The 26,575-nt window shown below is 37.2% G+C and overlaps 1 protein-coding gene across 13 annotated transcripts in view; it reads right to left on the reverse strand.

Moving 5' to 3' along the window:
• Positions 1–1,507: 1,507 nt before the first annotated feature.
• Positions 1,508–26,575, reverse strand: part of Hgsnat (Heparan-alpha-glucosaminide N-acetyltransferase) — an 88,027-nt gene continuing 62,959 nt past the window's right edge. For 5 of the 13 annotated variants that reach the window (XM_067782938.1, XM_067782939.1, XM_067782937.1 and 2 more), the window contains exons 4-11: positions 20,018–20,166; positions 19,767–19,941; positions 19,491–19,695; positions 17,309–17,473; positions 7,119–7,240; positions 6,894–7,063; positions 6,645–6,831; positions 1,511–6,572 (exon numbers count right to left, since the gene is read on the reverse strand). In XM_067782938.1, coding sequence (XP_067639039.1) covers positions 6,278–6,572; positions 6,645–6,831; positions 6,894–7,063; positions 7,119–7,240; positions 17,309–17,473; positions 19,491–19,695; positions 19,767–19,941; positions 20,018–20,166 — 1,468 coding nt within the window. In that variant the 3' untranslated portion in view covers positions 1,511–6,277. Of the gene's footprint in view, positions 6,573–6,644; positions 6,832–6,893; positions 7,064–7,118; positions 7,241–17,308; positions 17,474–19,490; positions 19,696–19,766; positions 19,942–20,017; positions 20,167–26,575 lie in introns of all 13 variants that reach the window. The other 8 variants (XM_067782947.1, XM_067782946.1, XM_067782944.1 and 5 more) reach the window with 3 other exon arrangements.

Consider the following 26,575-nt stretch of genomic DNA (forward strand, 5'->3'; position numbering starts at 1 on the left):
TTTAAGCTGAGCGTAAGCGGCCGATCTGGCAGGGTTAAACTCTAGTTAACCTATCGGTGATTTGCGTTCGTTCGAAATGGCGTCGAATATACCCAACAAGCATTTGGGCTTGAGTACCATTAGAGCTCGTGTTGACAACTAGGCATACTTCTAAAATCTCAAGAGTTGTTTCGAAACACTGGCTCAACTCGAGATTAATAGCGTACTCGGCAAAAGAAGGAATTTTTTATAACGCAAAAAATGCTATTACTTAAGTTGAAGCAATTTAATTAACAGCTTGTGGTTCTTTAACTGGACTCAAATGTAAGATTCCATACTACAGTATTTTCACGAAAATAAAATGAAATATATATAATTTAAAAAAGAAATAAATGTGATACGCTAACCTCCGAAGAGATTTTGGGCCGAGCATCTCTTCCAATTTGCGTTGTGCTACTTGTTTTATGCCGACTCCGAACGGCATCTGCAAGGCAGCTGAGCTTTCATTGAGAGCTTTTCATGACAGAAATACAAACGGAGTCCTTGCCAAACACTGCCAAGGGGCAACCCCGCTTAGAAAAACTTTCTACTAATTGAAAAATCTTGTTTCTAAAATTTTGATGTTGCTTTGCCGGGGGCGTGAACTCAGGATCTTCGGTATGGCAGGCGGAGCATGCTACATCACAGCACGGCGGCCGCCTATATAGTTTATTTTTGATTAGTTACGCATCATTACTGCTATCAAGCAGGTGTATATTTCTCACGATAAACAGCTGTTGGTTTTGGTGGTACCACCTTGGAGATTTCTTTCAACTCCACCTCAACTCGATATACAATGTAGGATATCAACTGGAGAAATGTGTTGAATATTCATTTGAGAACAGTACATTTCTCATGATCTCTCTAAATTAGGATATTAATTGGAATATATTAATGACGTTGGAGATCAACTCGAAAACTTTTAATTCCACAAAACTTCTCAAAGGTTGGATAGTGATTGGAAAATAAAATTGGATATCAACTCGAGGAATATATGGTTTAAGAATAATTAAATTATGATGTTGGATATCACTTCCGGAACTACATATATAATTTCGCTAGAGAATTTTTTTCCATGTTTGTTGGGTAAACAAAATCCAGCTTTTAGATAATAAAAAAAGCAATGGTACCGCACAAAAAAGCATACCGAAAGGGCGGCCTTAAACTGACTGAAAAACTGCTTAGTAGTTTAACTGGAGTTTAAATTTGACTAGAGTTTAAGCCAACTTAGTTTAAGCTTAGCTTAACAAACTACTGAAAACCCGGGCCTAATTCCATAATATCGACATTTCTCAACCCAACATTTTGCCCGGCATAACCAAACAGCTTATCGATTCCCTTCTTTTGTTAATATTTCAACTTTTGCAAAGTAAACAATATTCTTCTTTTTTTATATCTATAAAATGCAATGTCTGTTCATTTTGTTCAATTAAATTCTTGCAAAGTCAAATATACAATCACAGTATTATTTTGTTTTTCTGATGGAACTCGAAATTTTTTTTTCTCTTTTGACGAATTGGTTGTCTACAGTTATTAAAAAAAAAAAGTATGAGTGGCTGAGAGAAAGAGCTATTTTAGCACCACGGAACGACTAAGTATCCAACCTCAACATAGCGATTCAAAACAAGTACCCAGGTGCGGTGACAACTTACAAGTCCATTGATACAACCGTCGATGAAGATCAGCTGTTAATTACACTGTAGAGTTTCTTAATTCACTGGAACCATCGGGAATGCCATCGCATCAGTTATTCCTCAAAGTTGGATCACCAATAATAATGTTAAGAAATTTGAGGCAACCAAAATTATGCAATGGAACTCGGCTGATAGTTAAAAATTTACATCCAAACATCATCGAAGCAACGATTTTGTCGGGGAAATCAGCAGGTGAAGAAGTTTTCATTCCTTGCATTCCCTTGATTCCTTCCGATATGCCTTTCGACTTGAAACGACTTCAGTTTCCAGTACGTCTAGCATTTGCACTTACCATAAATAAAGCACAGTCAGCCATTAAGTGTCGCAGGAGTTCATTTGGAACTATCATGCTTCTCACACGGTCAGTTGTACGCCGCTTGCTCTAGGGTTGGCAACCCAAGAAAATTATATGTTTCTACTCCAATTAGAGAGACAGATAACGATACCGAAACAATCTTTATTTTATAAAATATATTAAGTATCGTAAAAATGTTTCAAAAAATTTACCCTTACAACAGTAATATAATATCATGTTAGAAAGTTATACATATTGCGGAGAAATTTAACAATTTCGATGCGTCACTGTGCTGCTAGTAAATAAATGCACAACAACAGCAAAGTAAGCATATAAGCCAAAACTATTTTCAATAAGAAGAGATTCACATTATAAATGCTGCACATAATCAACACACCGGCAGACAAGAGATTAAATTACAAATCTGATGTAGAGAACGTAGCACAGGCGTACAGATTTTTGTTATCAAAAAAGAGTTAGTATGATACTCCACGTTAAGCAGTACAAACGTGTAAATAAATGTATGTACATATATGAATAAATTTGTTGTAGGGATAATTATTTATTATATTAATGCTTTATATTGTTATTAGTTTGTCCTGAAGACGATTACCGACGGTAATTCGAAATATATTGGCAGAACGAAAAAGTTTATTAGTTTATTAGTTTTTGCAAGAAAAACATAGACCTCGAGCCAGCAAACTGGATAGTTAAGAAGAAAAGGTCGATAAATCAGTATTTTTTTTTTTTTTTTTTTTTCAATAAGGATATCTACTTTTTGTCCTTTTACTCCACACTGTCTGAGAACCTCTTTTTCAAGTTTTTGATATGTGTTTTAGCCCCTTGCGCGGCGCACAAAAAGCGTAACACTATAGCCAGAAAAGAAAACGCTATAAATATCACGCAGAACAAAAATTGGAAATCGAGTTAGGTTTTCACGCAGCAAATTCAATTTGGGTTGCTCTCATACAAGTTGTATGTGCTTGAGCCATTTTTGACAGAAAATTACTTGCGTGCTTTTATATTACGTTGGCTTTTGGGTGGCCTATATATAAGCCCTAATACAGCAAGTAGGTTCATTTAATAAGGCCTTATGTAAGCCTTATTTTTGTTGGTCATAAGTTTAATTTATATGTGCTATAGGCATTACATACAACGGTATCTTTCAAATAAATACTATGCCTGTTGACATAAGTACAGAAAAACAAGGAGTTATCCTATTCGTGTGGATGCGATTTGCAACGGGTCGAGTCCGTCGTTTTACGCAGCATATATGTATGTATGTATCATTGCATAGCTCTTTTGTCTACATGTGGACTTAGAAACCCAGTTAAATGTTTCTGAAATCAAAAATTTCGGTTTCGAAGCAGACGAAGCAATCATGGAATAGAGTGGCAAACACACGGAACGAAAATGATACTAGGTTGATGTTGCCTTAATAAAGTTACTGCGCCCCGATTTCTGCCTGCCATAATGCCAACATTATCTGCTCCTTAGCCCCTCAATATTTTTAAATCAAGCCCAATTCATTCAATGTTCTTAAAATTGCTTATCTAGATTTTTCAAAATTTTTAAAAAATTAAAAAATTTCTGAAAAAAGCAAGCTAAACGGAGAACAAAAAAGCTAAATCTAGCTTGAAAAAAGCTAAAATGGTCGCTGAACAAGCAGAGTAGCAACATCGAAGGTGGCTATTTTTATTTGCGCATTTCCAAAAATATATTTTGTATTATTATGAGATTATTTCACGTACACATATAATAATCACTTAAGAGCATAAGTTCTCTGCAAAAAATGCGATTAGTCTAGGATGAATCCGGCATGAGTCGCAAAGGAATATGCGACCAATGCCAGTTTTGATCTCTTTGTATGAGTTGAACTGTTCCCTTTTGTTTGAGCATGCCCTATGAAGATGCTAATTGTACCCATTTATACCCGAACGAAACGATAGGGCCAATCCCCTTTATACCCATATGGGAACATATGAATACTAGCCCTTTTCAGTTTAATAAGGACTCAAATACGGCCAGTCACATTTTTCATGGCAGTAATAAATCGAAGGGTTTGCAAACCACTAAATCTATTTGATGTAAGTTGTTTGCCCGCCTTTCAAAAAGGAATAAAAAATATTCTCCGAAAATTTAACCCTAACTCCGACGTAGTCGTTAAAAAAAAATAAATGTAAGGCGCGATAACCTCCGAAGAGATCTAAGGCCGAGCTTCTCTTCCAATTTGCGTCGTGCTCCTCTTGATTTTTCCCTACAAATTGGCCGGACGGGACCTACATGTTTTATGCCGACTCCGAACGGCATCTGCAAGGCAGATGAGTTTTCACTGAGAGCTTTTCATGGCAGAAATACAATCGGAGCGCTTGCCAGACACTGCCGAGGGGCGACCCCGCTTAGAAAAATTTTCTTCTAATTGAAAAATCTTATTTCTAAAATTTTGATGTTGCTTTGCCCGGGAGTTGAACCCAGGGCATACGGTGTGATAGGCGGAGCACGCTACCATCACACCACGGTGGCCACGAACGTAGTCGTTAAGTCCTAGTAATTTAGGTTCGGTATAGGGCTCCGCCTTTTTTTTTTTTTTTTTTTTTTTGAATAATTCGATTCAATCATCTGTAATCTTTTTTATTATGCTCATTTCATTGCCGTTTTTTTTAAATATTTCCTAAAATGAGCTACACAGATTTCAAACTGACTAATCCCAACTGTACCCGAAAGGGGCTAGAGGGGATCAGTTATACCCAAATGTAGGCGAAAGAGTTCAATCGAGAACCAATCTCTTTAGGGATTAATCGCACGATTTTTTGCAGGGTTATTACTCACACATACACACGCATATAATAAGAACACAAAAGTAAGTACCGGATACATAAAGGAGAAAGGAATAAGCAGCTGTTCGAGAAGGTTGTTCGTGAAAAGTCTTGACCCTTGGAGATATATGCGAACGAGGCAACAGAGAGTATAAAAGCAGCTCAAGCTGAGGAATAATTAATCTGTTTTTTGTAAGTGTTATAAAAATAGAGCGAGAGCATGAGCATCCTAGCAGGAAACTAAAGTTGAAATAGCAACGTGCATTTATTAAAAGCAGTTTTATCAAACTTTTTGGAAAATTTGATTTTAGATTCAGAAATAGTTTAAAATACTCCCAAGTCCCTTAATTCGTCAAATGCTAGTCGCTTCGAAGCGTAAACAATATTTTACATGTAAATGCATATGAAACTTGGCTTGTCAAAGCGGCTTGAAACGGCAAATATCGCAAAAATAGTGGCGATTACTCGCTTAAGACATCACACCGGAACTAATTCTGGCGCCGCAACCAGAGAAGTACATAATGTTTAAAAAATTGTGGCTGACTTAAAAAACATAAAGATTCATTCACGTACATTTTTTGACAATTTTGCCAAGCTACTTTAAATATTCTATAGTAATTTTTTGCACAGCGAAAGTTAAATTTTTTTGGCTCAGAAAAAAAGTTAGGCCAGAATGAAACTGCTACAACTTTTGTTAAAATAAAAAGGTAAAACCCACTCGAAACATATTTAGACCATGAGTTAATTACCGTTTAAGGCCGTCTGAACAGTTACGTTTCCCCACCATATTATTTCTCACAGGGTATCTTAACATTTCTGCGACAACCGTGCGCAGTATTTATTCGTTGCTGTCTCGCTAACGAATGAACGATGGAGAATAGGAATATTTGTGAAGCAAGTTTAGCTCAATTGAGCTATGGCGCACCGACCACTGATTTAAACACGCTATTAGTAAAGTACGCGATAATTGTAATTGTGAAGCACTACTCCCAAAGTAGTCTAAATAAGGAACGTTTTGCTATACTGAATATTTGATTTCAGAGACTCGAACGTTAACAGAGCTGCCAAATAATCAAGAATTTCCTAAGTTCGTTACAATATTTACGTTACTAGTGAACAAAGTTTATATTATAAAATATATATATTTATTATTAAATCAGTTGTCGGGATGGACTGCGATGCCGAGCAACGGTAATTGATTATTAGTGCTGTCGGAATGGATGTGATTTCGAGCAGCTGATGTATATTTAACAGACAATAAGTAGAGCTGCGGTTTGTGGGAGGTTGGAAAGGACGTGAATCCAAGCAACCCGCCCAAAGTTACTGGAGCTGGTGATAAGAGTGGGAGATTGGAAAGGACGTGATTCCAAGCCACCCACCCAAATCATTGCGTATTTAGAGTAGTCAGTAGAACATGGTGTTTCACAGCATTTCACCTCATTAGTAGTTTCTTCTTACAAACTATAATAGAAATGAATCGAATTTAAATACAAAGCAATCGCCACCCAAAGCAAGGTATTCCAAGTTGATTCCAACAAAAGAATAAAATGAGTATTCATCGGACCGATGCGCCAATGCCAAGGCAACATTTTATGCATCACAGTATGGCCCACATACATAATAATGGCATTCATGCCAGACTCCACAAAAGGAGAACCAGTCCACCAGAGCTGTACATCAATAACGTAATAGAGTATGCTTAGGATAAAAAATGCCAACGCTGCGGTGACAAGCACAAAAGATAACGACCTAGAATAAAAGTTAATTGTTCCAATGCAGATTGATTTGTGTTTTGTATAACATGTAATGGAGATTACTCACCAAAGATTTTTATTAATCGGTATCGGACCATCTTCTATAGAGAAAAAGCACAGGATGCCACCCAACATAGCCGAACTAATTGACCAGTACAACCAACGTTTGATACGTGCCGTCGCATCGGTATACACCAATACTATAACGCCAGCAAGGACACCCAGGAATGCTTGGACCACAGTCAAAAGACAACCTAAATTGAATATAGATCATATTATTCCAATTTCAAACATAAAAGCGATATTGAAACAATACCAAAGAGTCCTTCAGGATCAAATGCTTGCGCTCCATAGACATGTTTCACTGTGGAATGTTGATAAAGGTGCGCACTACCCAAAATCAGACGATCTATATAGCCACTAGCACCACCTGTGCAATTCGGATATTTAGCTAACGCATGCTTGCCACCTGGACCCAAGTAACCACTGCAGACATGAAAGAATTGTTTGTTACGTGAAATGAAGGGTGAACAAAACTTACTTTGGACAATTAGGTACAGGAAGACCAAATATAATACCCAAATAAATGGCGATTAAGGAGACCGTTACTAAAAATTCTGTTCTCAGCAAAATCAGATCATATAAAGCGCGTTTCCAAGTGATCTGTGATGAAATAAGTACAATATTAATAAACTTGGACTATGATTTCATTATTCTAGTTAGTAGAAACTTTCGTTGGAACGGCACTGGTGCAAACTTCGGGTTCGTAACAAAAAAAAACCTGCTCCAGCGCTTTTACTCAGTTTTATCACCAATTTGCTGCCCAAACTGAGTAACCTGCACAGAGAAATATATTCTGGGGTCATGTGCCATGATAATGGAGTGACCATAGCCCACAAGTTTCCGGCCCGTTTCTCTAGCGCTAATTGAAAATCAGGGCACGGACGGAGTTCACTACATCGTACAGTTAGTGTAACTGGTAAACACCAAGAGGAAGCCCTGAAGCTGTGATACTAGTATCGTAGCTGTGATTATGGTATCGTATCGTGAGAAACATCTTTGATGCATCGAGGCCCCAACATGAACACCCTGCATCACACTTCTCTTGAATAGCTTCTTCGCTCACAGCTCTACTGAACATCTACGCTATAATAGAAGCTCCAAAATTAATGGATCTTGTATATTCTCGTTAATGGAACCAGGGAGTTACCATATATATTCAGGATATCGCCCAGGGTAGCCAAAAATTGCCCTACAATAAGAATTTTGGACGCTGGTTACTACTAAGCACTACACCCAGAGAAAAATCGGATTTTAAAATCAAAAATAAATTTTTAAAACAAAGCAAAACATCTTTAAATTAAAAATAGAATTTTTAAAATAAAAATGCATTTTGCATTTTAAAATGTTTTATAATTGATTTAAAAATGCTGCATTTTCAATTTAAATATGCTCGTAGTTATTTTAAAAATGTCTTGAGCTTACAACTTTCCATACTTAAATCAAAAATGAAAACTTTGCTTCAAATATAAAAATTTGTATTTTAAATATGCGCATAGTTAAATTACAACTTCCCATACTTAAATCAAAACTGAAAACTTTTCTTCAAACATTTTTATTTTAAACATGCTCATAGTTAAATTTGTGGCAATGCTCATACATGTGCAAGAAGAAGCAGTTGGTTGAGTTCATTATTGTTGTTTGCTGTCAATTCTGATCAAAAAGTAAATTTTGCGTACTTCCTTTAATATTTTGTGAACAAAATGACAGAATGACCTAAAAGAAATGACCAACATTGATTTTCTCCAAGTGTGGCCCAAGTATTCTGACTCGCGGGCTCCTGAATCGGTAAGAATGACATTACAAATTTGGTGAACAGATTCTAAAAAGACATTTACACATTACAGATAAAAGTTGATTTTAAGATCATGTACCCTGACAAGGAAGATTGTTTGTATTCGAAATGGGAAATGTTTACCAACAAAATTCAATGATTTTATGAAATTAATCTCCACAACGATTTCTGCAAACAACTCTTTTCTATTGCCAAAACTTCAACGAACGAAATAAAAATGAAATCTAACAAGCCAACAACAGAAAACTACTAAATCAATCTATTTTCATTAAATCTTAAAGATACACAAGACTACATTCTGACATTGCTGCTAAGTGTAGTTCCTCCTCCTTTGTCAAGGTTTCAAAGTTCCTGCGGAAAGCTAAGAAAAAAGCTACAATAGCAGACTCGCAAGAACGCTTTGTTTTGAGACTAATTTCAATCAACGATTACGAAAGAAAAAGTTATGAGTTGATAAGTATGTACTACTCTGTAGGAATGACAATACAGCCTTTCATAATTGTCGAGGGAATAGATGAGGGTAATATAAGTAGCTTTTTTATATACTTTTATAAAACATGGTATAAATTTCAGCCCTTTCTTGAGTGCTTAGATATCCGCTTCAATATGTTTCAAACACTTTTTCTAAAATATCCCCAGGAACGCGAAAATTACCGGGTTTTTTGGGCAACACTTTTTTTATGGAATTTATACAGAATATGTAATACTTTTAACCGTAAAACTGTAATACTTTTAACCGAAATACGTTATAAAAGCAATTCTTATCTATGTTCTGCTAATAATCTTGAATTGTTCAAAATTAATTAATTTTTGCATCAAAATAATAATATATATGTTATATGCTATCATATATGTGTCAAAAGGTTTACTATTTCTAAGTTTAACTTTATTCATAACTAGCCTTTACCCGCGGCCCCGTCCGCAAGGAGAAAATTAAATATATGGGATATTCACGTTAGCCTGCTTATCAAGTTATCTGTTTAAAAAAATGTTTCTGTCTAATACATTTTATTTTTGTAATTGAGTAAAAAAAGAACTAAATGAACCTGATAGGATCCCCAAATGATCCCGAAATTATCCAGAAAAATCCACGAAATGACCCCGACGCTATCGCGGACAGATCCCAAAAACCATCTAGAAATGCCACGGAAGGGTCTCCAAAAGTTCCCGGAATAGTCCCAAAAAACCCGAAATGACAACGACACGATTCTAGACTTATCCAGAGAACCACAAAGAAATGATGCCTGAAGGGTTCCAATTACCCTGAAGGGATCCCGAACGGATCCCGAAAACCATACAGAAATGATGCCGAAAAGGTCCCCAAATGATCCCGTATAAGTCGAGAAAAAGTCCCGAAATGACCATGACGGGATCCCGGACGGATCCCGAAAACCATCCAGAAATGATGCCGAAAGCGTCCCCAAGTGATCCCGTATTAGTCGAGAAAAAGTCTCGAAATGACCCCGACGGGATCCCTGATGGATCCCGAAAACCATCTAGAAATGATGCCGGAAGGTACCTCAAAGGAACCCGTATTAATCGAGAAAAAGTCCCAAAATGACCCTGAAGGGATCCCGAACGGATCCCGAAAACCGTACAGAAATGATGCCGAAAAGGTCCCCAAATGATCCCGTATTAGTCGAGAAAAAGTCCCGAAATGACCCCGACGGGATCCCGGACGGATCCCGAAAACCATCGAGAAATGATGCCGAAAGGGTCCCCAAATGATCCCGTATTAGTCGAGAAAGGGCCCCGAAATGACCCTGACGGGATACGGACGGAACCCGAAAACCATCCAGAAATGATGCCGAAAGGGTTCTCAAATGATCCCGTATCAGTCGAGAAAAAGTCCAGAAATTACCCCGACGTGACCCGGACGGATCCCGAAAACCATCCAGAAATGATGCCGAAAGGGTCCCCAAATGATCCCGTCTTAGTCGAGAAAAAGTTCCGAAATGACCCCGACGGGATCCCGGACGGATACCGAAAACCGTTCAGAAATGATGCCGGAAGGGTCCCCAAATGATCGCGAAATAGTCCCGAAAAAATCCCGGAATAGTCCCGAAAATGTCCCAAAATAATCCCGACGGAATCCCGGACGGATCCCGAAAACTATACACAAATGATCCCGGAAGGGTCCCAAAATAATCCCGGAATAGTCCCGAAAAAGTCCAGAAATGACCCCGGCGGGATCGCCGACGGATCCCGAAAACCATCCAGAAATGATCCCGGAAGGGTCTCGATATGACCCAAACGGGATTCCAAATAGGGTGAAGATAATTATAAAACCATGTTAATAAGGCAACAGGCGCGTTGGAGCGAATGAAGAGTTACAAAGAAACATACAGGTAAAGCTAATAAAAGCGTGCTAATAAAAACAATTGAAGTAGGGCGGATGGCGGGAGGAGGAGAGTACCACTGATCGTTTTTCCAAAATTGTTTAGATCTCGATCTGTATGAGCCAGATACCAAAAATTATTGATTTTAGGACAAAATTTACATTGAGTTATAGCAATTTATAGATTTTGCACGAGACGGGAAAGGAGGGGGGGGGGGGGGGGGAGGGGGAGGGGGGGTGTATCACTGCTCACTTTGTAAGCCCTCGACTTATTTCACCCATTGAGTTTGTAATATTGTTGAAGGTCAGTATACGAAAAGTTATAATGTGTAAAAATTGTTAAAAAGTAATTATTCGAAAGGGTCGTGGGACCCCCTTTCCATGTTCGAAAAAAATTTCGGCAGTAGCTTATTATCTCTGTCCCAAATTTCATCAAAATCCGTGAAGCCGTTCTGGCGTGATTCAGTCGCAAAGACAAAAAATATAATAATTAAATTATAACTGTTCCTAGGTGGCGGAGACCACGCCCCTTTTGAAAAATATATAGCTAGTAGATCCTTCTAGACTATTGGCTATATGTGTGCAAAATTTCATCCAAATCGGTCCAGCCGTTCTTGCGTGATTGAGTCACAAAGACAAACGTCTGGACAAACATCCAAACATCCAAACATCCAAACATCCAAACATCTAAACATCCAAACATCTTCACATCCAAACTTTCCCATTTATAATATATATTAGATTTAGTTTCTTATTTCTAAGTTGTACTTTCTTCATAATTTAGTTAATTTTTATGCTATAGCTTATATTATAACAAAAGCCCTAACAATGTTTATACAGCCTAAAAAAGGTGAATATATGAATAATGGTGAATAAAAAAATAAAATGTTTCATTATTAAAACAAAAACAAGTAAGAACGGGACTGTCTTCGGCTGTGCCGAAGACTTCATACCTTTCATGAATGGGGCTGAACAATAATCTTATCCCGTTCGTAATCTCCGAATAATCGGATGTATAAGATAAGAAATATATAGTGAACAGATCTACATACCTTAACGATTTTTAAGATAAATATAAAATAAAAAACAGGTAGGTAATTCGTGTGAGGATGCAAAGTTTCAGGTTTTTTGTGGTCTGCGTGTAAAAGCTATGACTACGAATCACGTATTTCAAAAATATATGACGAAAACGTAACTATTTGATGAAATTTGATGAATTTTGAAGATTCTAGCCGTAAAAAAGGGGTCAAAATGACAGTTTATATGAAGTATATAATATATATATGACCGATCTCTATGATTTTTTCAGACAACAATATATGCTATATACGTAAGCATTTTGTGAAATTTGAAGCTTCTAACTGTTAAAACGGGGCAGAAATTGCGTAAAGTTTCTTATCTGAACAATCGGTTGTTTGAGATATATACTATGTGTACCACCGATCTCAATGATTTTTTCAGACATCAATATATGCTATACACGTAAGCAGTTGGTGAAATTTGAAGCTTCTAGCTGTTAAAATGGGGCCGAAATCGTAAAAAAATATATATATACTATATATATATACTATATATACCATCATATATATATTATATATATCACCGATCTCCATGATTTTTTGACACAACAATACATACTATATACGTAAGCAATCGGTGAAATTTGAAGCTTATAACTGTTAAAATGGGGAAGAAATTGCGCAAAGTTTCTTATCTGAACAATCGGTTGTATGGGATATATACTATATACACCACCGGTATCTATGATTTTCTCAGACAACAATATATGCTATACACGTAAGCATTTGGTCAAATTTGAACATATCTAAACGATTTTTAAGATAAATATAAAATAAACAATTAAGAACGGGACTGTCTTCGGCTGTGCCGAAGACTTCATACCTTTCATGAATGGGGCTGAACAATAATCTTATCCCGTTCGTAATCTCCGAATAATCGGATGTATAAGATAAGAAATATATAGTGAACAGATCTACATACCTTAACGATTTTTAAGATAAATATAAAATAAAAAACAGGTAGGTAATTCGTGTGAGGATGCAAAGTTTCAGGTTTTTTGTGGTCTGCGTGTAAAAACTATGACTACGAATCACGTATTTCAAAAATATATGACGAAAACGTAACTATTTGATGAAATTTGATGAATTTTTAAGATTCTAGCCGTAAAAAAGGGGTCAAAATGACAGTTTATATGAAGTATATAATATATATACGACCGATCTCTATGATTTTTTCAGACAACAATATATGCTATATACGTAAGCATTTTGTGAAATTTGAAGCTTCTAACTGTTAAAACGGGGCAGAAATTGCGTAAAGTTTCTTATCTGAACAATCGGTTGTATGAGATATATACTATGTGTACCACCGATCTCAATGATTTTTTCAGACATCAATATATGCTATACACGTAAGCAGTTGGTGAAATTTGAAGCTTCTAGCTGTTAAAATGGGGCCGAAATCGTAAAAAAATATATATATACTATATATATATACTATATATACCATCATATATATATTATATATATCACCGATCTCCATGATTTTTTGACACAAAAATACATACTATATACGTAAGCAATCGGTGAAATTTGAAGCTTATAACTGTTAAAATGGGGGGCAAAGTTTCTTATCTGAACAATCGGTTGTATGGGATATATACTATATATACCACCGGTATCTATGATTTTCTCAGACAACAATATATGCTATACACGTAAGCATTTGGTCAAATTTGAACATATCTAAACGATTTTTAAGATAAATATCAAATAAAAAATAGGTAGGTAATCTGTGTGAGGATGCAAAGCTTCACGTTTTTTGTGGTCTGCATGTAAAAACTATGGCTACGAATCACGTATTCCAAAAATATATGACGTAAACGTAACTATTTGATGAAATTTGTTGAATTTTGAAGCTTCTAGCCGTAAAAAAGGGTCCAATATGACAGTTTATATGAAGTATATAATATATATACCACCGATCTCTATGATTTTTTCAGACAACAATATATGCTATATACGAAAGCATTTTGTGAAATTTGAAGCTTCTAACTGTTAAAACGGGGCAGAAATTGCGCAAAGTTTCTTATCTGAACAATCGGTTGTATGAGATATATACTATGTATACCACCGATTTCAACGATTTTTTCAGACATCAATATATGCTATACACGTAAGCAGTTGGTGAAATTTGAAGCTTCTAGCTGTTAAAATGGGGTAGAAATTGCGAAAAGTTTCTTATCTGAACAATCGGTTGTATGAGATATATACTATATATACAACCGATCTCTATGATTTTTTCAGACGACAATATATGTTATATACGTAAGCAATCAGTAAAATTTGAAGCTTATAGCTGTTAAAATGGGGTAGAAATTGCGAAAAGTTTCTTATCTGAACAATCGGTTGTATGAGATATATACTATATATACAACCGATCTCTATGATTTTTTCAGACAACAATATATGCTATATACATAACCAATCGGTGAAATTTGAAGCTTATAGCTGTTAAAATGGGGTAGAAATTGCGAAAAGTTTCTTATCTGAACAATCGGTTGTATGAGATATATACTATATATACAACCGATCTCTATAATTTTTTCAGACAACAATGTATGCTATATAAGTAAATATTCGGTGAAATTTGAAGCTTCTAGCTGTTAAAATGGGGCTAAAATTTGCGAAATTATATATATATATACTATATATATATACTATATATACCACCATATATATACTATATATACCACCGATCTTTATGATTTTTTCAGACAACAATATATGCTATATACGTAAGCATTCACTGAAATTTGAAGCCTCTAGCTCTTAAAATAGGGCAGTAATTACGAAAAGTTCCTTATCTGAACAATCGGTTGTGGGGGATATATACTATATATACGACCGATCTCATAAATTATTTCAGGCAACAATATGTGCAATATACGAAAGTATATGGTGAAGTTTGAAGCTTCAATCTGTTAAATTGGGTAAGATATTACAAAAATCCTCTTTTTCTGAAAAATCGGTTGTATGGAGGATATATGCTATAGTGGTCCGATCCGGTCGGTTCCGACAAATGTCTAATCGGACACCCAAATACACCTGCTCACCAAATTTTATCAAGATATCTCAAAAATTGAGGGACTAGTTTGCATACAAACAGACAGACGGACAGACGGACAGACGGACAGACGGACAGACGGACAGACGGACATGGCTAAATCAACTCAGCTCTTCAACCTGATTATTTCGGTATACTTAATGGTGGGTCTATCTATTTTCCTTTAAGGACTTACAATTTTCGGTTTCGTGACGAAATTAATATACCATTTCATTTTCATGAAAGGTATAAAAAAACACATTTTTATTTCAACAATGTAGGTATTTAATTTCATATCAATCATATTTGAATTAAATATGAAAATTTTTATTTCAAACACTTTTGTTATTTAAATTAACAAAAAGTATGCTTGAATCAAGGATTAAAATTGTGAAATTAAAAATGAAAGCTTTTGAATCAAAAATGTACAGTGTTTAAAATAACAATGGACAATTTTTGAATCAAATATGTTTTTACTTGATTTTACAATGTTATAATGCACATTTTTAAAATAATTTGCATATTTACATCACTTTTAAATAGGTTTTTGGTTGATTTAAGCACGTTTTCTTTGATTTTACAATGTTTTTCCCTGAGTGTAGTTTCAAGGTATTTGTGGTATAAACTGTATCGCCTTTTTCTGGATTTAGGTGTCAGTCTACTTCGTTGAGACAGATAATCAGCAGTGCCGCTTCGACTCCTAAAACTTCCTCCTTTTGCAGTAGACATGCGGCGCTACTGACAATCGTTTACAACAAATTTTTTCCATACGAATAGATCAATCAGGCTGTTAACCTGTCAACAGATCTACACACATATGGATTGAAAATGTGGCGGACCGGAAAAACCTGATTATTTATTCAGAACACTTAACCATTTTATTAATAAGGAAGGTCAAGCTAAACAAACTCCCTCTCAAAATGACTATCAGGTAGAAAAATCCACGGAGATGGCTATTCACAGTTTCAAGGGAAAAATTTAAAAGGCTTTGAAGTCTAAAAACATAGCCCTCTATGCTTTTATAATCTCAGGGGATTTTGATAGCACGACAGGTCAAGCTATCGAACAAGCTATGATTGGCAAAGATACAAGTCCAACGATTATTCACTGGGTGCTATTTATTCTAAAGAAAATAAAAAAGCAGTTTTGGGAGGTACAAGCAACTAAGACAATTGCGGCCACTAGTGGATGCCCTCAAGAGGGTGTACTCTCTTCTCTCTTGTGGACCCAAGTCATAGATGACCTCTTCAGTTACTCAAATCTAATGAATTTGATCCACAAGGGTAGATATGCAGATGACTTAGTAAGTTGCATTACAGGGATGCACCAGGAAACAATACCCCCAGAGGGTTAGGGGGCTTAGAATACACCCGCGGCAAGTATGCCTGTCGTAAGAGGCGACTAAAATACAAAAATAGATTGAAGGGGTTGTGTAGCGCAACCCTTTCAAGGGGTTGCCAGCGCAAAATATAGCTTCTCTAACCCTATTGTCAACCTCATCTACCCTTGCCGAATTGTGTAACTTTTACAGCCGAGGCCCTGGCGACCCCAACTTCCTCATTGATCTAGGGGGTGGGAGGGCGGTATGGTATTTAAGGTTTCATGTGGTCATAATAAATCGTTCCCGACATGGTCGGCCTGGTGCCTTCATGATGATTGTTACCGGAATGTACCAGATCTGCATCCTCCAATCCTTATCGCTACAACAACAACGTCTGCCAATCCGGTGTACTGGACATTTAATACTATTGTGAAGCCAATAGTCACCTATACTTCCTTAGTTTGGTCGCCGAATACTACGCACAGAATAGAAATAACAAGTTAGGCAAACTGCATCGCCTAGTTGGTATTGGCATAACAGATGCGATGAGAACGTATCTTGCTGATGCACTTAGTACCTCAGTGGAAATACATCCCTTCCCTATTCTAATAGAGAAAGAGGGAACAGTCGCTGCACTAAGACATTAAAATGTCTCTGAGCTAAAGCTCGGAAACATGACATATTACAACTACGTCATGCAATGGCTTTTACGCTCAAAATCTCACGGAATTTTTAAGTGTTCATTGTGGAGAGAGCTCTTGGAAAACTGGGAATGCATATGCTGGCCCTGACTTAGAGATCTGGTTCACGGATAGATCAAAATTTTATTACGGAAAAACTTGAGTTGGCAACTTTCGGCCGAACTTCAAGAAATCAAGATAACTAGAAACTCCACCCCTTTTTGCTTAAAAAAAAGTACGCCACCACCCTGCGTAGCTGTTTTAGAAAACATTTGATTATTTTGTTGTCCAACACCGCCATGTCCCGGCACCCACATAAGTTCAAGCACATTGCAGCTAGATTAAGTACTGCTTCAATATACACATATACACCTTACATTTGAATAGTTAAAATAAATCTTGGAAATGTTACCTGCGGCATCACGAACTCGCTTTGTATGAATAGAGCATGAACCAAGCCACAAACTAGATATGCGACTGAAAAACGCTGCAACACACCCATTATACGCAGTTCAGACATTTGTGGACCATTTATCGAGTTCAGACATACACCAATCGCAAATAACTTGACAGAGCGCTAGAAATATATTGTGACGAATATTAGCATCACTAATTGATCTCACATCCCTAAGGTTATTAAATAAAGGCACAAAAACATTAAATCAAGCTACATAAACACATTAATCATCATTTACCCACATATATACAAGGCAATAGAGAGATACTCACCATCAGCCGAAGTAGTACTCACATATACACATGCATATGGCTATGCGAGAGACTATAAACTACAAATATACATCAACATATATGCCTGGTAACCAAGCATGAATTTCGCGAAGTTACTAGACCTTAGGAGAAATGGGTGGACGAGAGAAGAGAGAGTATAAAAGTAGCGAAAGCTGAGTAGTCAGTATGCAGTTTTGATTTAAGCACGCTATTGGTTGTGAAGTATAAGTGATATTGTGAAGTACTTTCAAAGTAGTCTAATAAAGACCATTTTGCATTATTGATTATTGGAGTTATTTATTCAACAGTTTAGCGATTCGAACTTTAGCAGAAGGTTTGGAATAAGCGGAATTTCTCTAAATTCGTTACAATATTATTTAAAGTGCGATCTATATAAAATGATGCTAATTGATGGATAAGAAAATGGCTTGATTAATTTCTAAAGCTGGCACCCAATTTTACTAGTAGATGCATAAACAGACGCGGGAAAATTTTTTAAACTTTCCCTTATGTATCAGTGAAAAAACGTGTTGATGGTTCTCGGCACATATCCAAGACCCAAACCCAAATTTTTATGACGAACTATTAGTGTTAAGGTCATACAACAAAGGTCATGGGAACAAATACCAAAATTGGACATTGCCGTGGATCTGAACAATGTCCCGAGACGAGCAGTCACCGACAGTCTTGGCTCAATTGACGTACATCTGGCCTTAACAAATTCCAGGCCACAAAATCTGTCAACAGAGGAACGCCTCAGGGTAGGGTATTATCACCTATGCTGTGGTCATCTACCAATTGCTTGGGCGGCTCGACAAGGGACCAGTGAAACTCACTGCGTATGAAGATGACGCTTTGTTCATGATAAGTGGCAGATATCTACCAACAATCAGCTCTCTGATGAATCAGACGCTTCGGGCTGTACATACCTAGGCATCTGGAGTCGGTTTAACCACTTACGCAGAAAAACCCGATCTAGTACTATTTACTACCCAATATAAGGTTCCTTATTGGTGTAAGCCTTAGCTTAGACGGGTAATCCTACCAGGAAAATACCGCACAAACTATCTAGGAATTATAATATATACTGACGAGAAAACTCTATGGAATAGATAGCGAAGAAAGCCTCCGTGACACTCTACGCAAGCGAAAGGATGCTAGGATGCCCGTGGAGCTTATCGCCCAAACTCCCGCATTGGGTGTTAACGACAATTGTAAACCCCATACGTTACTATGGGGTCCTAGTTTAGTGGACATCCACACAAAATAGCGCGTTTATCAAAAAACTTGAGGCGGCATGCAGATTAACAATGATTGGTATAACGGGAGCTCTTTCTCAAAGAAGACATGAGTATATGATCCATCAATCAGGAAAGGCGTGGACAGAAGTGCAGGGGTGAAAAATGTCTAAGATCATATGTAAATCCTACGACGTTAGACGCACAAAGTAGCTGATATCTCTAAAGAGATATGACTTAAGGCTCAATGGGGATACTAACTGGGCACTGCCTTCAAGGCGTCACATGCTCTTAGGTAAGGCCTCGCCAGTAACAGCAAATGTAAGTAGTGCGAGCTGCAGGAGGAAACGGTTCAACAAGTTCTTGTCCTGCGGTCACGAGATCAAAGCTGCCGATACTAGGGGCGGCAGACTTGCCAGATATCGATCAAGCTAGGTCCTAAAAGACTAGAGGATGGAGTTATTCTATAACATAAGTCCTGATGCCTAATTGGGGTTTTTTCTGTGGTCGTCAAACTAATTCTTGTAACAATATAGACATGCTCAGTCTATTTAAGGTCTTTATTGACCGGCCAGTTCAACCTAATCTTACTAGTCTTTTGACCCCTGATAAACCAGAAGTACCTACCCAAATAATTCGCCGACAGATTTTCACTTTCTGAACTCCACGCGCCACTTGCGATTTCAACGAAATTGGAATACAAACACCCATAATCCATAGGAATGAAGGAAATACAATATCTGCTAAATGTAAACCATTCCATGTGGCGTGCTCTATCCACCAATAACCACCACCACCACTATTTACGAAGATCATTAAAACGATTGCCATACTAAAATAAAATGAATATAAGGTATTGAAAATATTTTGGAACAAATTGACAGCTATCAGTATAATTTCTACCCTCTAAAAGCATCCAAGCTACGCATACGCCTACTCGAATGCACAGGTATAGCAGCGGCATCAATTTCGTTAGCAGCAGCCGTCTCCGGACTATAATTATATGAACGCCAGACGCACCAAGTCACCCGTATGACAGCCAATATCATAGATACTAGGAGAATAACCGAAACAATCGCTAATACGCGTGAAATATATTAGTTACGAATGTGCAAAGAGAGATTTTAAATTTAACTCAAATTTAAATTACTTACACATATTGACATTAACTCCTTTTTTATCTGTTATCAAATCACAGCTACCATTTCTGTGCAGCGTAAAATTGTAAACTCCAAACTCTTTCATATCGTACGAGGACGCGTATAATTCGCATACCTTGTTACATACCGTGTCATTGCATTGCCTGAAAAAATAATACCATCTCTTAACTTTTTCTTATGATTGAAACTTCTTACACTCTGATTCCAAATTGTGTTTACTACTAAAAAATTATTTTCGGATTCTAAATACATGTCGTCCGCTAAGTGGAATACCGACTTATTTCGTCCCTATCTTAAGCAACTATTGAAAAACGCCCTACTTAACTCAAATATTCAGTATTTACAGTTATTTACAACACTACTATGGCAGTATTACTTCACAATTTAATTACTCGCGTACTTCACTTATAGCTAAAACCAAACTGATTGACCATCACTTGGACTGCTCCGCTCTCAATTTGCCTCGTTCGCCTATTTCTCTCTTGGTCAAGACTTTTCGCGAACCGCCTTCTCAAATCGTTGCTTATTTCTTCTTTCTCCCACTCAGCATTTAGGTGATTCAACTTTGAATTTCCCTACATATCAATACAATTTGATTACTCTTTCTGACTAAATAATGAGTTATCATACAATTGGACAAAAGAAATAATCAAATATGAATACTTTTGATGATGAAAAACTAAAAAGCATTTTTCGATCACTTTTTGGAATCATTTTTGAAGTCCTTTAATGACTAAATTTTAATAGTTCATAAAAACCAACAAAAAGAATAATCAAATATGCTTACCTTTGATGATTAAAAACTGAATATAGTTTTTCAATCACATTTCGGAATCATATTTGAATCAAATGTGTTTACTTTAGGTGATCAAAAATTTATAATCATTTTTCATTCAGCTTTCTGAATCTTTTGTGAATATATTTGTTGACTTAGTAATGAATTTTATACTTGTTACAATTTTACTCTTCATTAAAAATTTTATTTTTTTCACATACACATATTTTTTCAATCATGAAGCTAAGAAAAAATATATAAAAATTTTATTATTTATGCAAAAGATATTCTTCAAGACAAAAACAATGTAATGCTGCTCGTGAACGAAGATTTCCCCAACCATTTCTCCCCTTCAGCTTCCAGGAAAATACATAATGATTGGACAATACATAGGTTGTGAGCTATTTGAACCCCAGGTAAGTGAAACTGTCTTGACATACCTGGATACGGCTTCAACATCCCGTATCGTATCCATATTTTAAGATGCAGACGACAATGCTGATGTTGGATGTTGATGACAATATCGGTCAAGTTTGTTTGCGAGTTAGCTGTGGTTCGAATAGCTCACTTTCGCATGCTATCTTCCCCTGATGAAATAAGATTATTATGTAGTATCCTATTTTGAATGAGATATGAAGAATAAATGCATTATAATGGCATTCAAAAATGATTCAAAAATCTCAACCAAAACGATTGTAATATATTCACGAATATGATCAGAAAATGACTGTGAAAAGCAGTCAAATATTACTCTAAAACTATTAAAGCTCAATTTTACAATGATATCAAATATGAATAAAAAGCGTTTCGAAATATGAATCATAAATGATTATTCAAGAATAATCACATTTATGGGACATTTTTCTCCCGACGATACGTTAATTTCGAACAGAAAATGATTTTAAATTTAAACGTTTTTAATCATCTTGGGGTATGATATTTAAATATTTTTTGATCAAAATTTTCAAAAAATGCTGGCTGGGCTGTATCTTATTGTATATGTGTGTATAAGTCAGAGTAATATGCGCCCTTTACTGCTGTGAACAACTCTGCATCTCAACTGTTGCCCTCTATGGATATGTGTTGTGTAATATACGCCATACATATTTGCATCTTATATTCTCGTTACCTGCTATTTGTGTATATGTGTGTGGCTGTTTTCGATTTCACCTGCATGCCTTTCTGCTGTTATTTGACGTCATTTATAATTAGCCGCATAGTGATGAATCGAAACCACTAATATTCGCCACAATACGAATTATTTCAAAGAATGCCTTATTTCAGAATATTTTAAAGTATAACCTATCTCAAAACTTCTTTACACCAAAAATTCTAAGATGAGGCATTTTTCCATCAAATTCAAAGATAGCACTTCTCTGAATAAAATTCTAGGGGTGTCGGGTTTTACTTCAACTAAATTTCGATATAGGACATTTTCGAACAGAGTGATGGGGTGATATTTCTATTCTACAAAAAAAGTCGGTACTAGTTTTAGTTTTCAGACTAAATCTCTGTAAAGGGGGGAACTCGCGCTCTGTGAAGTGAAACTAAAGATCATGATTTAATTTAATTTAATTTGAAAATGATCGCAACATGGAAAAATTTCCCGTATGGATATTTTACTTTTTCTCTTTAAAAACCATTGAAATGTCAACCCTGGGTAACCGTGCAATGAGTACTCGCACAACTGCTCAGTGCTCACCGTCTAATGCCACGTTTCCACCAAACCTGAACTCTGTGTTTGCCTGTCTCGTACCACTAAAAATATCGGGATGGGTATCTAAAGTCACGTTTTAACTGCAGTACCAATAATCCTAAAATCAAAAGTTGTGTTTCTGTCAAGAAGTATTTTGCATAAAAGAGCTGGAATACACGAACCTTGGGCTCTCGCAGGGAAACAAAAAAAGGAGCAGAATATCAGATATGGGTTGCTGTAATGGTAAATTTTTTTGAACGAATTTAGTATGAAAGTGTAAAATGCGCCTATATGGGTCCTACAGAAAATTATACAAAAGTCTTTAATTGGGGTATCTGAGGACGCGCAGTTATTCCAGCATTAAGAATACAAACACGGGTGCTAAGTTTTTCTACCCGTTCAAAAGTTCGAGGTCGACTGCAATAACCCGTCCAAAAATGTGGAAAGAGATATGAAACGACGCATTCGAATTATTGGAATCGAGGCAAAAACGCGTATATTGATACCTCCCCCTCTAGAGCCGCAATAAAATCCTCAAATCTCTTGCTGGCAGTACTTGGTGTAAAGATAAAGAACCGCTCAATACCACTTACAAAGCAATTGGCCAGCCGATTACATGCTACGCGTCGCCAATATGGTCGCCCAGCCTAAAGACTACTCACTGGAAGAAGCTACAGACCTCCCAAAATACCACCCTCAGAACCGCTAAGGGTTGTCTTCCTATATCCCCAGAACACCATCTACATAATGAGGAGAGCATACTCCCCATTAGGGAGAGAACTGAAATGCTAACCAAACAGTTTCTGTTGAATACCCAGAAACCTGGGTATCCCAACAGACATTTGATTGATGAGCCAACACCGTCCAGGGGCTTAAGGATTCATCTCCGTAAGCAATATAAGGAAATACGGCACCTGAGAATACAGCCGTATCAAGCTAACAAACACAAGCAGGTCCTGAGAGAAATACCCAAACAGTCGGACCTCTATGCCGTGAATTGCCCGGTGAATTCTGTACTCAAAGAACAAAGAACAATACCCAAAACTAGCAGAGGAGAAAGGGGAACGCGCGTCACTCTAGCTCAACTTCGATCTGGGTACTGTAACAGGTTAAACTCTTACCTATCCAGAATCAACCCCGACATACAAACCATATGTCGTACTTGTAATATGTCCCCACATGACACCAACCATCTCTTTAACTGCATTGTGGAACCAACGCATCTAACACCCCTCTCATTATGGTCCACCCCTGTTGAAACGCAAAGTTTCCTTGAACTCCCGTAAGAGTACATTGATGACAATATGATCGGTCGCACATATTGGATGGGGCTAACTGCTACAACAACAACAACATTTGACTCGACGCTATTCCCCCAGCGGGTTAGGGGGGGTCAGAATATACCCGCGGTAGGTATGCCTGTCGTAAGAGGCGACTAATATACCAGATTCAAGGGGCTGTGTAGCGCAACCCTGCAGGTTGCCAGCGCAACATATAGCTTCTCCAAACCCAATTGTCAACCTCACCTATCCGCGGCGAATCCTGTTTCACTAACAGACGAGGCTCTGGCGACGCTAAGCTCCTTATGGAACTTGGGGTTGGGAGGGAGGGGATGGCCTGAAGGTTTAATGTGGCCACATAAATCGTTCCCGAGATGGTCGGGCCAGCACCTTAATGGTGCTGTGGTACCGGAGCGTACCGGATCTGTATCCGGCAAAGGACCATCACATCGATAACACTCCCCAAAGCCTTCGGGGAGCAACCTTATCGCTACAACAACAACAACAACAACTCGACGCTATTGTACTGTTGGAGGTAAGACTCATTACAACAACTAGGGAACAACATATACTCCGCCTCCTTGTTTATTTGGAGGACGGATGTATGCGAAGCACCTTTCAATTCCGTATTGGGTTACTACTTTTACATTGCTTCAACCAGCTTGGGATTCAGTTTAAGGTTTGGAGAAACTCCCATTAACATCCTAAGGTGCTAAAATTGCTCGGTCTTATCAACCGTTGTGGCTACTGAATTGAAGAGGGGTAGCGGTTTATTAGGTTCGAACGCAATATTGTAACCATTTTTCAGATTTTCAAGTTTTGAAAGACATCTAGCCCTAAGAATACCTGCGATCTATTAGCGCCACAGTCAGGAACTGGTTCGGCGCTTCGTTCATCTTCTTGACGACAGCGATGGTCGCAGCGTTTGCTTCTTTCATAATTTATAAGTAAGCCGGAGCCTCTCTCTTACCTTCCTCTATTTTATCAATTACTTCGTGGCAGCAACACCCCTTGTTAAGGTAATTCCATTGTTACTACGCCACTCAAGGCATGCTTGCAATCCGCTTAGCTAAATAGTATGGCGCTGTGGAATTGGGCTAAGCCCTTATACCAGTGACAAGCTGGCTACCCGAGTAAAAGCTTTAGATCCAATAGTGGAAAAGAAACTGTGTTGAACCGACTAGAAACGATCAAGATATGTACATATTTTCTTGTACGCAACAACAAAAACATGAAGCAGCCACTCTTATGTATAAGGCAACGAAGAGCTATTTCACACACACACAGATCTAGTCATCAGCCGAAGTAGTTACTCACACATACACAAGCATATGGCTATAAACTACAAATATACATGTACTTATATAGCTGGTAACTAACCAATCATACAGTTTCAAAGCGTTTTGTGCGCTTTTTTGCATTGTCGATGTTTGCTTTTTAGCATACAGTCGTGTTTTTTAATGGTTCAAAAATAAAAAATGGATATCGATCAAATAATAAGTGAAATTTTGTTTAATGTAATTGAATGTTTTCCAAATTCTTTTGTGTTAATAATTGCATTAATCACACTAGGAGAAGCATAATACTCTTCATCGGATGAATCCATTACCGTGTACAGCAATTTTATAAACACAAATGAACAACAAGACCAAATGACATAAAAGTAGAGCTTACGATTTCTCGAACTAGTTGAAAAGAGATTTCTCGCGAGCCTCGCCTTCTCGCGAGATTCTCGAATCTCGAATTACTCGTAAGGCTCGGGAGCTTCTCGACATTCAATTAAATCGATTCATCTTCTGGAGCGCAAGCGGAAATTTCCACAAAACCACAACTAAAAGCACCAAAATGTATAGAAATACTGCCAATGCAGCGACTGAATTGAAAGTCGATAAGCTCGCGAGTATTACGAGTATGTCGAGATTCGAGAATCTCGCGAGAATTGAAAGTCGAGAAGCTCGCGAGTATTACGAGTATTTCGATATTCGAGAATCTCGCGAGAATTGAAAGTCGAGAAGCTCGCGAGTATTACGAGTATTTCGATATTCGAGAATCTCGCGAGAAGCCTTGTTCTCGATGTCTCGTTAAAAAAAGAAAATATTGGGAACTGTCTAAACTTTGGTGATTCGACGGGCGAATAGTTTTTGGTTATTATATTATTTGTTATTTAAGTGGGCTGTATATTATTTTATTTAGAGAGAGGTCGCTATGCGCCTGTTACACCTTGTATGTAATCATTGGGGGCGAGCACTGGGGGCTCCAAGGTATTGGCTGCGGGTTGAGCCACCTTGTTTTGCTTTGAAAAACCCCCTTTGGGATAAAAAAATTTCAACTATGTCTTTAGAATATTTCACTAACCAGTTGAGAATTACAAGCACACTCAATGGCTAATGAAACAAACGAACGAAAAATGTTCATAGTTTAAGTCACTTATATTATATTATAATAAATATATTGTAACGAAGCTACTGAAACTACGCTTATTCCAAATCTTCTGCTAACGTTCGAATCACTAAACTGTTGAATAAATAACTGCAATATTGAATAATGCAAAAATTGTCTTTATCAGACTACTTGAAAATAACACTTATATTTCGCAACTGCGTTGCTCTCCGCTGCTTGTATGGACATATGTATAGACATGATGATTAATTTATGGATGTGCATACAAGTCACTGATTAGTATTGGCTTAGAGATGATAGTATCCCTAATTGGTGCTAATATTCGTCACACTGCCCTCCACCTAAGTCTGATCGTGCCGATCAGACAAATCTCTCGATCCAAACGCTGCCAGCCTTTCCAA

The sequence above is a fragment of the Eurosta solidaginis genome, chromosome 4 (assembly GCF_040869045.1).
Source record: "Eurosta solidaginis isolate ZX-2024a chromosome 4, ASM4086904v1, whole genome shotgun sequence".
NCBI classification, from domain to species: domain Eukaryota; kingdom Metazoa; phylum Arthropoda; class Insecta; order Diptera; family Tephritidae; genus Eurosta; species Eurosta solidaginis.